At 46.0% G+C, this 15,083-nt stretch overlaps 2 protein-coding genes across 4 annotated transcripts in view; both read left to right on the top strand.

Moving 5' to 3' along the window:
• The first annotated feature begins 3,907 nt into the window (after nucleotides 1–3,907).
• POLR2D (RNA polymerase II subunit D) lies at nucleotides 3,908–9,510 on the top strand. Its single transcript, XM_058031221.1, has 4 exons — nucleotides 3,908–3,988; nucleotides 5,404–5,584; nucleotides 7,811–7,906; nucleotides 8,886–9,510. Exons 1-4 carry the CDS (start codon nucleotides 3,916–3,918, stop codon nucleotides 8,962–8,964), a joined length of 429 nt encoding a protein of 142 aa, XP_057887204.1. The 5' UTR covers nucleotides 3,908–3,915; the 3' UTR covers nucleotides 8,965–9,510.
• Nucleotides 9,511–11,502: 1,992 nt separating this feature from the next.
• Nucleotides 11,503–15,083, top strand: part of WDR33 (WD repeat domain 33) — a 68,756-nt gene continuing 65,175 nt past the window's right edge. For all 3 annotated transcript variants that reach the window (XM_058031233.1, XM_058031232.1, XM_058031231.1), the window contains exon 1: nucleotides 11,503–11,628. The gene's annotated coding sequence lies outside the window, so the exon portion shown is untranslated. The remainder of the gene's footprint in view (nucleotides 11,629–15,083) is intronic.

Here is a 15,083-nt window from a genome sequence, read left to right as displayed (position 1 = left end):
CTTTTCCTACTTGATTTTTTTTTTTTGTTTCCTATTGAATCAGACATAAAATCTCTGCCTGCTGTCTTTCATCAGAGGTTCTTGCACGCAAATTGCATTCTGTGACCACAGGAACACTGAGCAGCTCACAGGGAGGATGAGGCCAGGTAGAAGGGTGTGCATGTGACTGCACAGTGAAATAGGTCAATCCAGGCTAAATATAAACCAGGATAATTCTCCTGGAAACAGTTTCTTCTGGTGTTACTTCTGTTTGGAATCAGAAACAAAATGATTTAGCACCAAAAAAAATTACAGAAAGATTAGCAGAAACTTCTAGAGGATACTTCAAAGGAAGAATACTAGAATTTATTTTAAACACGAAAAAGAAATTTCTCTGTGATGGAGAAATGCCATTTTTATCTTGAAGATAAAAATGAAAATCAGAACACTTACCTACACAACTCAATAAATTAACATACACTGATAGCATGTGGAGCTATAGGATAGGAAAGGTCCTGAGATGGTTTTGCCACAGTCTGTGAATATGTTTGATGATCACTCTCAAAACACAGCAAGCACAGAAGAGTATTCTTACCATGTTCTTTAAAATATATAATTGCATAAATGATATATTTGTACAATCACTATCCAGATTATTGAGCCATATTTTTTCTATGGTCAGCTAGACTGCTCTTAGAGTCAGATTAATTCTGGCATAAATTATGGATTATACAACCAGTTGATAATGTCATATATGTATTCAAAAACTTAACAGATCATGTAGTTCTGCATTCAGAGTCTTAGTATGACTTTATTACTGGATATTAATCTAACTTTGCTCATAGATGTTCATTCATTATGGTTTTGGATATATAATTTTAAATGGAATAAAAACAAAGATAAAATGGTGTGAAGGCCTAAACCTGAAGAGTTGTACTTTAAGTGCAAAGGTGAAAATCACACCTGGCTGTGCAATGCTGGCTACTGTGCACATGGTGCTCTCAGGGGTGGTTATCTCCACAAGGATCTACTCCTATCACCCTGGCACTCCACAGAAAATACATCATTACTGCTGGAAAGCTTAAAAAACTCCTAGAAAAATCACACTGCTTCTGCTGATGAACTAGGAGAAAAGCACATTACAAAATAGGTTTATGCTGGTAACAGGATATCCTTGTTGTTAGTTATTCCCCCATTTGATCACAGGGAGATATTTAGCTGAGCATTTTGTGAGGTCTGTGTAGGTGCAATAAGTTGTTCCAGGGTCTGTGTTTAGACTGTGGCTACACAGGAATTACCATGAGAGGTCTGTCCAACAATCTGCTCCTCAATGCCCTGTCTCCAGCAAGGATCAAAGCTTTTTGCCCTGGAACGTGGAATATTAGAGACTTTGTTCATGATTAATTATGTTCAGCCAAGTATTCTTTTTTTCAATAGGTTTATTTTAGGATGTCACCAGTAAAGCTGCCTGAAAGTTTCTTTACTCAGTGACTATTTCCATCAAGCTCACCTCACTTTTCTATGCATATTTTGTTGATAAATGCCAAAATAGTCATTATTAGTGATGAAGAAGCCAGTGCATTTTAAAAATAACAAAAGGCCAGGTACTGTGCTATGTTTGGTTTGTTGCAGCAGCTGAGCAATATTTACTATGGGGTTTCTAAGTTTATTTTTAAAATTCTTTTACAAAGAAAAAAAAATTGGGGGGAAGCAGCTTCCATTCAGGAACATTTTTATTTTATTCTTGAGACCTTAACCAAACACATCAATGATAATAAACTTAATCTTTAATGATAGCCTCTTTAACTGTACCTGTAAAATCTTGGGTTTGTATACTTAAGTAGAATGGATCCTTGGGGAAAAACAAAAAGGGAAATTAGCAACCTAAACTTCTGTGAGCTACCTACTGCTCTGAGAATCACAATGCTCTGAGTTGACAGGTTATTTGAGAAGCCATCAGGATTCCAACTGATTTTAAATGCTTCTCTCCTCAATCTGGCATGGATTTCCTTCTTTTCTCGTAAGCCTAATTGAAATAGTTTAATTTGCCAGATGTTCCCCAAAATATTTCCATTCCATCTTCCTGAATGTCTTTCTGCTTGTATCACTTAGCAAATTACTTTCCAATCAGTTTCTCTGCTATGCTCATTATCCAGATAACAAATATTAAAAAATCTATTATTTGATCTCTTCATATTCTTCTAATTTATTTTTAATTCATGCCTTTTCCCAGCATGCAGGAAACCATTCACCTAGGCTCAGATACAAGTTTATGAGAACAGGAGTGTTTTCATCATAAATCCTTCAACAGTCTATTTTTGTCTTTCTTTAGGGCACAGGATGACATAGTAAGGGCTGATAAGATGATTACTTTAAGAGTCTTAGGTTAGGCATTTACATGTGAGCTCCCTAGGGAAAACACTGCTTCATAAGTTATTTTGCTGGCACTGTTGGGAGAATTATCTTAATTTTCAGCCTGCCTACAACTTCTAGGGGCCTGTAGATTGCTTCTGGATAGTCTGAAAATTAACCTTCCTTATGAAGCGTGTTATTTATGATATCCATACTCCCTCCTTACAGTCCAAGGTCTGTTAATCACAGTGAGCTAGACAGAAATTCTGGCACAGTCAAGGTTTTCCTAAGGTTAGGGGTTTGTTGTCCAGCTGGAGGATGTTCTGGTAGTGAAATGGAGCTGCCTGATCCACTGCTGTGAATGAAGATGCTTCTGGTGCCTCGGTGTCCTCAGGTGCTCCTGGGCAGATGGATGCTGCTGTGCAGTCTGGTGAAGGGCACCAGTGCAGCTTTGAGCTCTTTGATAATTTCCTAAGGAGAGAGCAGAAGAAGAGTTTGCTCATGTAAAGGACGAGTGCTGTTTCCCCTCAGTGTCCCCAGACTCCTGCTCTTGGGCCCTGGTTCGTGCCTTGTAAGACTGTGGGTTCATGATCACAGAATTGATTCTTTTGGAAAAGACCTCTGAGATCATCGAGTCCAACCTCTGAGCGAACACCACCATGTCAACCAGACCATGGCACCAAGAGCCACCTCCAGTCTTTCCTTAAACACCTGCAGGGACGGTGACCCCAGCACCTCCTTGGGCAGCCCACTCCAATGTCCAATCACCCTTTCAGTGAAGAAATTCTTCCTGATATTCAGCCTAAGCCTCCCCTGGCCCATCTTAATGCCATGTCCTCTCGTCCTGTCGCTTGTGAGAAGAGGCCGACCCCCACCTGCTACATCCTCCTGTTAGGGACTTGCTGAGTCTTGGTCTGTCACAGCTATTTGCTCTCTGTTCATACATAACACGTTCAGCATCCCGCTGCTTTCCCTCTCTAAAAGCAGCTAATTATTAAGCGAGCTCAAACACACTTCTGAGCTGTTCTGTTGGCAGAGCACTCAGCCTTCCTGCTCCCGCTGCTTCCCCTCAGTGCCCCACAGCGGCAACCGAGCTCTTTTATCCTCAGCAGCGCCCAGGGTAGAACGGGCCCCTTGCCCTTCAGAGAGAGGGAGAAGGAGCCGCGCCCTCAGCCCTCATGATGGGCAGAGCCCTCAGCGCCTCACCCGGGGCAGAGCCCTGAGCCCTCACCGGGACAGAGCCCTTACGCGGGCAGAGCTCTCAGCGCCTCACCCGGGGCAAAGCCCTGAGCCGGGCAGAGCCGTTTCTGCCCCTCACTCGGGGCAGAGTCCTCAGTCCGCACCCGGGCAGAGCCATTCCCGCCCCTCACTCGGGGCAGTGCCCTCAGCCCTCACCCGGGCCGAGCCGTTCCCGCCCCTCACCCAGGCACTGCCCTCAGCCCTCACCCGGGCAGAGCTGTTCCTGCCCCTCATCCAGGCACTGCCCTCAGCCCTCAGCCGGGCAGAGCCGTTCCCTGCCCCGCCCCGAGAGCCGCCGGCCCTCCCGTGAGGCGGGGCCGCCCTTTCCGCCGTGGCTTTCCGGTGATGGCGGCGGGCGGCAGCGACCCGCGGACGGCCGATGTGGAGGAGGACGCCTCGCAGCTCGTCTTCCCCAAAGGTGCGAGCGGGCGTGGCGAGGAGCCCGGGCTCGGGGGTCGGGTGGTGGTTGGAGGCTGGCAGCGGCTGCCTGTGAGGGTGCGAGCCTCGCCGAGCGGCTTCTTGCACCGGAGCGCTGCTCAACGCCCCTCCAGCAGCTACTAAGCCCCGAGTGTTAAAAATCAGCATAGTAAATGATTTGTGTATATTTAAGGATCTCATGATTTTTAGAATGTGGTGGTTCTTAGGTGGGCCGCTACGTGTGTGTCGGGTATTGAAAAAAGAAGCTGTGGCAGCCCCTGGATCCCTGGCAGTGTCCAAGGCCAGGCTGGACAGGGCTTGGAGCCACCTGGGACAGTGGAAAGTGTCCCTGCCCATGGCAGGGGTGGCACTGGATGGGCTTTAAGGTCCCTTCCAACCTAAGCGGTTCTGGAAATCTGTGAATACTGCTGCAGTTAGGAAATCAGCTGTCCAGATCCAGAATTGGTAACTATGGACACTTATTGTCTGTATATTTCTTTTTTCAGACAATTAATTCAGTATAAATTCTAGAAATGTATTTACCCCTCATAGCCACCTTGAAAAAAAAAAGAGGGTGGGGAAATGGACACCATGGTGCATTGCTGCAATGTTGAGTTATGAACAGTAGGGAAGTTCTGAAAGTCTATTTTTTCAGGTTATTTTAATGCTAAAATCTCATGTTTAGCCCAAGCTGATTTACTGTTCAATGCAAAATAAGAGTTGGCAGCCCCTTTCTAACAGTCCTTGTATATGCTTGTATAAAACAGTGATGTCAGGCACTCTGGGATGCAGCTTCTGACCCTGTTGCTTTGGACAGCTCATACTGTGATGTTGAAAGATGTTCTTGTAATTGGAATGCATACAGTGCTTATGGTGATGATGGATGAATTCAAAGTTGGCTGAAGGAGGGGGAGAATTTTTAAGATTGATTAAATATTTTTTTTCTGATTATAAAATTTCAGTAGGTTAATTAACTTTTCAGGTAAATTAAGCCTTTTTAAAGACATTCAACAGCATTCATATTTACTTCAAACTCTTGAAGTAAAGAGTGTGGCATCACTACTGAATTTGGTGGAGTTTTAGAGTTCTAGATATTTTTTTTCTGTAGCAAGTCATGCATTACTTCTGCCAAAATTGGGTGAAGAAAACATACTGCACAAATATGAAAGAATTTGAATGTTAGGGCTGCAAGTGTAAAATATATGGTCAAAAAGACGCTGTCACTCAAAGTGTAATTTTTATCAGCATTTTCAATATGAAATGCCGCCCAGTCACCGGGACCACCACAGTCACACAACTGCCATGGGAGACATTTTCACTTCTGTGTTACCCAGATCTAAATTACACACAAAACTTATGCAATTCCTCTTTTCAAGCACCTTTTTCCACGCTGCCTTTCCCTCATTCACCCCGCAGAATTTGAAACCGCGGAAACGCTGCTGAATTCCGAGGTGCACATGCTGCTGGAGCACCGCAAGCAGCAGAACGAGAGCGCGGAGGACGAGCAGGAGCTGTCGGAGGTGTTCATGAAGACGCTGAACTACACAGCGCGCTTCAGCCGCTTCAAAAACCGCGAGACCATCGCCAGCGTGCGCAGGTGAGCCCAGAGGCTGCCGTGGTTTGGGAAGACAGGAGTCTGCTAAGGAAGGCAGGAGACTCCCCTGAAATGGAGAATGTGAACCCTCCCCACCCCTCTGAATTGCTGTAAATTTTAAATTAAGGGGCTCTCAAGGAAAAATATGGGAGTAGGAAATAACAGTTCTTTAATAGGGAAAAGAGAAAAATAAATTAAAGGGTGAAATGAACAATGCAGTACACTAGAGCAACACTGACAGAGTCAGAACCCAACCTGACACCCTGTGGGTCAGGGTGTTGGTGGCAGTCCCATTGGAATTGTGGCTCAGCCCTCCTGCAGTGTCAGGGGTGGTTCTGTTGGAGCAGGGATCCTGTAGAGAAGGATGTATTCTTCCTCTGGAGATCCAGTGGAAGGAGAGGCAGCTGCTGTTCCTCTGGGGAATCCCGTGGAGAAGCCGTGCTGGTGTCTCAAAACCTCTGGATTATATCTGGGTAGCAATGCTTGGCTCCTCCCTCTGGGCTCACATCTCCCAATGGGATGCTGCAGTTCTTATCAGCCATGCAGGGACATTCAATAGCTGTTATCAGCAATGTCCCCTCCCGAGGGAGGAGTGATTGTGGTCACTCAAAGAGAGAGATAAGGCAAACTGCCCATTTGACAAAGGTAACCTGCCATACAGGTGGTAATGGAAAACATCTTGCATTGCAATCTTCAGCTGAGGTCAGGCTGTAACAAACACTGTGTTACAGAACTGGATCCCTCATAGTGGTCCTGCTTTACAAAAGTGTGGTGTGAAAAATGCATATTTTATGATTGGCTTTTCGCAAATATTAAAATGAATATTATATGTGTTGTGTTAGAAAGTGATGCTGTGTTAATTTTCTTAAGTAGTGTGTTAAATATAGTTTGGGGTTATAAAAAAGAAGTTAAAATAGAAACTATGATATGTAGGATGCTTTTTTAAAGAAGGGACTGGCAGCGAGATAGCAGCCACAGGACACCTGAATCTTTCAGAGAAAGAGAATTTATTGCCCTCCTATCAGAAAAAAAAGAACTACTTCCCCCCTGCATCGAAAGCACCCTTAGGATTCAGAGGAAGAAGCTGACACTGCCCAGACAGAATCCTGTGTGTGAATGGAATTTATGCATGGTGTATGAGGTGTATGAATGTGCAACAGGCTGTTGCTTTTAAGGGTTAATCCTCCGTTAACATGGGTCCTTTTTTGGGCTTATGCTGCCCAGAAAAAGTGCCTGGACGTCCATAACTCTTTGTTTCTGTTGTCTCATATTGTCCTAATCCAAGCTGTCCAAATTTTTATTACTCTAATTATATTACTATTTTTATAACCATTTCATTACTATTAAACTTTTAAAATTTTAAAACCAAGTGATTGGCATTTTTCACATGTAGTATCCCCTGAACTCTCTCCCTTGGTCAATCCTAAGTCCCCAGCTCTGGAAACACCAGTAACTACTTACCACAGAGTCAGCCCTCCTGGAGGAAAAAGCAGACTCCCAAATGGACCTGGGTGTTGCAGCTTCCTCTGGTTTCTCCTTCCCCTGTCTCCTCACTGGCTTGGCATTCCTGGTGGCCACCCCTCTTTTCCTGGAGCCTTTAGCTCTGCCTCCTGCCCCTTCCCTTTTTTAAGCTGCCTGCTTACCTGGTTCACTCTCCTTCTAGCTACTGTGTTACCCTGCTGGAATAAAACCTTGCAAAAGAGCTTTTCTTGCTTCTCTTGCTGAACCAGTTGCAGTGAGTGTTGAGTGGAGGTTTGACTGCATTGCCTGAATGTTAACTCAGCTTGCTTTTCGACAGGAGAGGCTTGTTGGGGACAAGAAACAGGCAGCAGCACCTACCATTCTAACACCAGTATTTTTTAGCAAAAGTACATCTTAGTGGTGTTGAGTGATTTCTTCTTTAATTGAGTCTTTGAGGCAAGAAGTTCTTGATGGAGGGTTATGCTTTGTCCAGGTCAAGCCTTCTGAAGTGCTTTGTTTTCAGTATTTCACTGACAGCTGATTGCATTAAATGGGAGGATTTTCTAGACTTTGCAGAATTATTCAGGGGAAATTGAGTTAGCAGATAGGACTTTATTTTTTCCTCTATGCATTTACATAATGAGTCTTTTCTGCTGAAAAAAATTACTTCAGTGCCAGAAGCAGTGTGCAAAACGAGAAGCATTTGCTTCAGTTTAAGCCCCTTTATATTTCTGTCTTGTAATCCCATCAAATTGTGTTCCCTTACAGCTTACTGCTGCAGAAGAAGCTCCATAAGTTTGAACTGGCATGTTTGGCTAACTTGTGTCCTGAGACAGCTGAGGAAGCAAAAGCTCTGATTCCCAGGTAAGCACTTCCACATTGTACAAAGGCTGCTGTCACCTCCCTGTTACCTATAGCCAGCCATGCCCTGGTACCCTCTCTTCAAGTGTAAACCTCTTAAATTTGGGTTCTTGCTGGCTGTGTTTGTGTTCCTTGGAGTTTTTTCCATTGGAGCAAATGAACTGTTCTGTGGATAATGTAGGGGAGAGCAGTAGTTTCTGCACGTCTTGGTTGGTTACCTCATGGCCTGAGATAGAGGAGGGAATGAAACATTCATCTGAATTACAGTTTTTTCTTTATTTGTCATTATATAAATGGGAAGGCTTTGGGATGACCTAAATGTGGGCTCCCAGTGCCTGGAAAGAGCCAACAAGAAAGATGGAAAGAGACTTTTTACAGGAGTAGTGACAGAACGAGGGAATGACTTCAACAGAGAGTAGATTTAAATTAGATACTGGGGAGAAATTCATCCCTGTGAGGGAGATGAGGCCCTGGCACAGGGTGCCCAGAGAAGCTGTGGCTGCCCCTGGATCCCTGGAAGTGTCCAAGACCAGGCTGGGAGGAGCTCTGGACAACCTGGGATAGTGCAGTGTGTCCCTGTCCATGGCATGGAATGAGATGATCTGCAAGGTCCCTTCCAACCCAAACCATTCCATTATTTTCTGTTAAGATTTCATAGCAAGAATGGGCTGGCTTATGAGCATGCAGCTGCATGGACTTCATTTAGAGGTCTGCTTACACCTGCCTTGCCTTTTTTGAAAACACATTTTGAAATTTCTGAGAAGAATGGAGTTTTGTCATGTGAAGAAGCAGCAGTGCATAGGGATTAGAGCACTCCTCTTACAGGGATGTTACAGGTGGTCACACAGGTGGGTGATGGTGTGTTGAGACAGACAGGAGAGAGTTATGACTGAAATGAATCAAGGGGGAGAGATAATTTCTGAAACCTTTAGTAGATGATTTCTGAAGCCTTTAATGGCTCCTCCCTGCTGTTCCCTTGCAGCCTGGAGGGCCGGTTTGAGGATGAGGAGCTACAACAGATTCTCGACGACATCCAGACCAAACGCAGCTTCCAGTATTGAGGGTAACCCTCAGCCCCTTCATGTGAGCACAGAATCCTGAGGACCTGGGCTGTTTCTCAGCCCTCTGATCAGTGCAGCTCCCAGCTGAGCCAGGCTACTTGTGGGTGCAGGGTGCTCCAGTGCTGTGTTGCCACAGGTGCATTCAGACTGGAGATCAGCATTGTCCTTTAGGTTTGTTCCATGTGTATGTTGGCAAGGACCCCCTGAATTGAGAGAGCAAAGAACCTGAAAGAACTTTTCCCAGTGGCTCAAGTATCTGTTTCTTCCCTAATCCCTCTCCCCAGGCTGTAAATCTTCAACGTTTTTGGTTTTTAGCAGAAATGTGGATGTGATTTTGTGTTTTTTTAGGAACTTCTAAAGGATGCAGAAACTTGTTCTTGGTTCTCAGAAGGTTCAGTGATGAGCAGCATCAATATCTGTGGTGTTTTTTGTTTGCTTGTTTTATTGTTTGATCTGGACAGTGAATTTTTACAGCTTCAATATTTTTCTATTATTGTTCAGTGTAAATTAAAAGATATTTTTAATTAAAGTTGTGTGTTTTATAAACATTAGTTTACATATTATAATTTTGTTAATGAGGAGCTTTTTAATGAATAGATCCTGGAGATCTGGGGATTCCAAGAGTGTAATAACCCCAGTGCAGTTTAGGACAGAGCAGAGGTGTGACTACAATCACAGTGAGAAAGCATTGGGGCAGCATCTCCCTCTCTGCTCCCTTGTTCTGTGCCATTGCAGACATCCAATCTGTATCCTGCTACAGAAAGAAAAAGGTGAAGAAACCAAATAATTTTGATGTTGGCACAGCCAAGTATCCACTCTCAGAGGGATGGACTCTTTATAACTGCCCTAAAACTGAGACAAAGCCAAACTACAAATAATGGGACAGTGGAGGGCTGGCTCCTGGTGCTGCCTGTGGGGATCACACACCCAGTGCTACCAGAGCTCAGCTGCTGGGACATTCACAGATTTTAGTGTAGGATAAACTTCTTAAACAAGCCCTTTCAAAAGTCTTGTAATTTTACCACCACACCTGAAAGAAGGAAAATTTTGCACAAGGAATGTTGGGAGAAAAAGACAGACAGGTGTTAAGGTTACTTGTGTATGTGTGATAATAAGCTATAGTCTCACTGATCTTACAAAAGGGAGACAAATAAAATATTCTTTTGTGTCTTACTAGAAATGTAATGTTGCTGCTGTGCTGAGATGCTGTTCTGGTTTGGGCTCACCTCACCTGGAGCACAGTACTTCAAAGAGATTTGTGTAGGAACTGGGGTGGCAGTGGCTCCTCCAAGCCTACAAACCACACATGCAACTTTAACATGGTCAGAGTAATTATAACTGAGGAAGAAAAACCAAGGTGGCAAATCTTTATTTTTATAAAGCTTAGTGCCCCCTTTGGGTACAGCATATGCTTCCCAGTAGCTGCCCCTGCTGAACCAGGTTTGCTCTGTAAAATGTTTCTGTTCAAGCAGCTTTGACATTTTCATCTAAACACACAGACTCTTAGGTCATAATCAAAACTAATTCAGGGGAAAAAGCCATTCTGCACCTCTCTGTCTACACTTGTGTTACTACTTGATGACACCTTTGTAAGCACCCTTAGGAGGAGTGTAACAGACCTACCGACCTGTAAATGATCTCAGGAGTTTGCACTATCCAACACAAATAGATTATTACAAACCTTGAGATTAGTAGGTTTTGCTTGTGTTTTGAAGCCCGGGAACAGGGACAAAGAAAGGAATCACGGAACCAACCAGGTTTGAAAGACCTCTGAGATCGAGTCCAACCTCGAGCGAACACCACCACGCCAACTTGACCATGGCACTGAGTGCCACCTCCAGTCTTCCCTTAAACACCTCCAGAGAGGGCAGCTCCACCGCCTCCCTGGGCAGCAGCTCCAAAGGTATTTGTGGGAGCCCCAGCAGGCGGAGTGTCCGGTACCGCCTGGGCGTTTGGTGAGCGTGACAGAACTGTCACGGAGCAGCGCACAACACGGCCGTGCCCGGGAGCAATGATCGCTCTGGCCGCCGGCACTGCCTCTTTTGGCAAGCTGGAGCCGGCTGGCCCGGGGGTCCCGGCAGTGTCCGGGGACAGATCCCAGCCCGGCGGGGCCCGGGAGTGTCCGGGGACAGATCCCAGCCCGGCGGGTCCCGGGAGTGTCCGGGGACGGATCCCGGCCCGGCGGGGCCCGGCAGTGTCCGGGGACGGATCCCGGCCCGGCGGGGCCCGGCAGTGTCCGCGGGCGGGTCCCGGCCCGGCGGCTCTGACGGACGCTCGGCGCCCCCTCTGCCCCCGCCACACGCGGTACAGCCCCGCCGGGCACTCTGCGCCTGCGCGCCGCTCTGTGTGCCCTCGCCCTGTGATTGGTGCGCCTGCCGGGTCGGCTCGCGGAAGCGGCGCGCGCCGCGCCCCACCCCCGGTGCGCACGCGCGTTGCCGCCCTGGGCCCTTTAGGAGCGGCGCCCCCGCCCGCGCGCCCTGGCGTAGTGCGCGTGCGCGCTGGCGTGGGGCGCGTGCGCTGCTGGCGGGGGAGGCGGAGGGAAGATGGCGGGCGGCCGCGGGTCGTGAGGCGGCGGCGGCGGAGTTTGCCGGAGCCAGGAGGACGAGGCGGGCGGCGAGGCGTCGGTGGGGGCGCGGAGTCCCGGTACGAGAGGCTGGGTGGGCGGTGAGTGCGGCTCAGTGTCGGGCGGGGCGGGGGAGCAGCCGGGGAAGCGCGGCCGTCTCCGCCATCTTTAGGCCGCGGCCCTGGAGCGGCGCGGCCGGGGCAGGGCGGGGGCCGCCGGCGGGAACGGGGGGTCCCCGGGCCGGGGCGCCCGGGACAGCGGCGAGAGCCGAAGTAGGGCCCGGTGCTGCGGCCGGGCCCCGTGGTGGGCTGTGCTCGAGGGCCGGGCCTGGAAGCGGCAGCAGGGCCTCTGTGCTCTTCCCTGCACAGGTGTCTGTCGGTGGCTGCGCCCCAGGCTCTCGATCCCGGCTTTTTCTACTTCTTTTAATGTTACTGGTTCTTAAGATTGTTGTTCTCCCCGCCTTGAGTCCGACTGGAGATCGGGTTGTGGCTGCTTTGAACATAGGACTGGGAAGTTCTGGCCATTACGAGCCGTGTTAGATACCTCGAGTTTTTTATGTGGTTCTTTACAAGGATAATCCTTTATGTTTTAAGGAGAGAGAAGAAATGGCCACAGACGTATAATGCTACCTAGGTTAGTATTTAAGCTTCGCAGATACCAAGTGAGATAACTGCATTTGCCAGTAAAGAACGGTTTTAGTTATGTAGGACTAACCAACTCTGGTAAAAGAATGGGAAAGAATTATTTTCGGTTTTCTTATGGATCCCGAGAGGTCTGTTACTCACGTTTTGTACTCACTGTGGTTGGAGTGTGTTGCCTGCGGTGCAATAACACAGCCGTGTGCAGCAGACGCTTTGCTGGCATGGTGGAGGGGCTGGTGACCGTGGTGTCACATTCCCCTGGCCGAGACTCACCAGCCTGGGCGTGGGGAGCAAACCTAAGGGACGTGTTCAGCTTGAAAAAAATAGCTCAGCGTTTTTCCCTTGGAGAGAGCTCGTTAAACTTCCTGCCTCCTTAGAGGTGTATGTTATTTCTCTCGTGCTGATTGATATCAGTAAATAGTTGTATAGTCTCAAACACAGTATTTTTTAATATTAGCAGTTGCTTGAGCACATCTGTCTGACAGAGTTGTCATAGGTAAGTAGTTCTGTGCTCTGCAGGTCTTGTACCTCATTGTGTCCTTGCTTGCAGTTGTGGGTACTGTTTGGGAATCTGTTTTTTTGTGTAGGCAGTAATTCCTCATCCTTCTTGCAGCATATTTTTTATTCCTTTATGCTTAACTCAATGCTCTAACTTTTGTGTTTAACTTATGCTCTATCCTTCCTTTAAGAGAGGCAATATTGTCAGGGAGTTTATAGTGTGCAACAAGTGCTGTGCCAAAATACTCCAGGGCTCCCTGCTCCTCAGTTCTTTTTCAAGTAAACTGATTTTTACTTCTTGGTGGTCTGCTGCAATATTCTGCCATCATATTACTCTGAGAATATATAATTATTAAATCTGTTTCAAAAATCTGGTTCTTGTTCTTAACATCTTGTTCAGTTGTGTTGTAACAGTTCTAATGAGAAGATCTGAAAATATAGATGCTAAAAATAAAGTATTGAAAGATTGGGAGGAGAAGCAAAACCCTTAGAGGTGCAGAGAATGTTTGGTGTGAGTAACTCCTCATGGAGCTGCTAAAAGCTTTTGCTCAAACATCAGTCATTCCCTGCTGTCTGAAGTGTTGGTCCCTTGGAGCAGTCAACATTGGACTCTTGGGATTGAAAATTTCTCATCAGTTTTGTCTTTGTGCTATCAGCACAGGAAGTAAAAGCCCAATAATCCTGACCTGTGCTTGAGCTAGAGGCACCAGGAATGCAGCAGGGACACCTTGGGCTGAGCAGGGGATGAGAATTCTCCTGTTTTGTTCCCATCCCAGCACAGGAGTCTTCTCTCATGCAGAAGACATTAGGCTGAGTAGCCAAATGGAAGAAATAAAATTTAAATCTGTACTGGGATGATTCCATGCAAAATATTTCATTTTGTGCATCTGCTAGCCAGGCATGTAGGGAATATCAAGAGAACAGTGGAAATGAGAATTGTTTTGGCCTTGCTCAGATAGAGGTTATCATTTAGAGAACTACTTGTGAAAACAAGCAGGAAGCTATCTGCAGTGTGTTTGTGAATTTTACAGAATTTCTTCTTTATTTGCCATGTTTGCATTCCTGACGCTGGATTGTCATGTTAACAGAAATAAAACCACAGATCTGCAGGCCTGGTTGGTGTGGTTAATACAGACACTGAGCATGGTGGGGGCAGGAGATGTGCCAAGGGTCCTTCAAAAGATTAAAACATTAAGATAATCTTGGGTTTTGCTTCTTCTCATAGAAAATATCTGAAGGTAAGAGCAGAGAAGTACTGACTGGTTTTGATTTGTGTTTTGCTGATAATTTCACTTCCGTTTGGAGCATCCACAGTCCCAAGTGGTGCTAAACTTCCCAGCAATCTCTTCTTGCTCACTAATATTTAAAAAAGCTACTCAGCATTTCATAATGTCACTTCTGGTTACACCACATGGGGCTGGGTGTCCCAGTCCTGCTCTTGTGAAACCTGGAGTGGGGATGGAGGTGTGGATTTGCAGCAGAGCAGTGATGGCTCCTCTGGTGTGCTGGGAGCAGTTTGCTGTCCAGGCAGTGAGTTTGCAGTGGTTCCAGTGCTGCCAGTGAGCAGCAGCTCAGTCTGAGTGTGGAGGATCCTGGGCAGTTCCTCAGTGCTGAGCCTCAGTTCACTCATCCTGCTGCTGTTCCACCTCTGGGCTTTGTTCTGAGCACTTCCACTCACTGGGGCTTTAGCACATTTTCTCTCACCAGCAGAAGGAAAGATCCTACAATGTTGAACATCACTGTTGTCTAACCCTGAGAAAGCTTGTGTCATTCCAACAATTACATACAAAGTGTTCTTACACATATAGATACACTATTTTAAAAAGTATGAGCAATTTTTCATGTTCTTTAGACACAAATGAAAACATTTCTTCCTCTCTTATATATTGCATCAAGTAACCCTGTACATTTTTTTCTATCAGTAAAAGAGTTTTAGAACTTCAACTTCATTTTTCCTTTAAATAGGATTTTTTTCCATACCCTGTTGTTAAATCTTACACTTTCAATTTTCTGTTCACTTTGTTAGTTGATTTTAATGTCAAAAGCAATAACATGCCATATGAACTTTTTGGTGCTATTTAATTAGTCTTCAGTATAATGAAGTATATTGGTTAAAAAAATTTTATTAACTTCTGGAGCTTTGCAAATATTATCAGTATAGTTGTAAATTTATTTAACCTATAATTTTAGGTCATTTTAAATCATTAAAATTATAATGTTCTTCTGCCTGTCCAGAAGTTGGTGCAGTGTTGGAGATGGCTGTAGAGGGTTACCCTCTCTATGAGCAGAAATAGGGTGTTTGTGTTTATCTGGGTCACTTTTCTGTTTTGGGCTGGGTGTTAAACACAGGTTCTGGAACCAGTGAGGTGGGAAAGAGGAGATGGGAAATCCCTGGCTCTGGCCTGGGCTGCCCTGGG

This window comes from Melospiza georgiana, chromosome 10 (assembly GCF_028018845.1).
Source record: "Melospiza georgiana isolate bMelGeo1 chromosome 10, bMelGeo1.pri, whole genome shotgun sequence".
NCBI classification, from domain to species: Eukaryota; Metazoa; Chordata; class Aves; order Passeriformes; family Passerellidae; genus Melospiza; species Melospiza georgiana.
The sequence above is the reverse complement of the archived record's forward strand: the minus strand, read 5'-3'. Positions and strand labels throughout refer to the sequence as shown.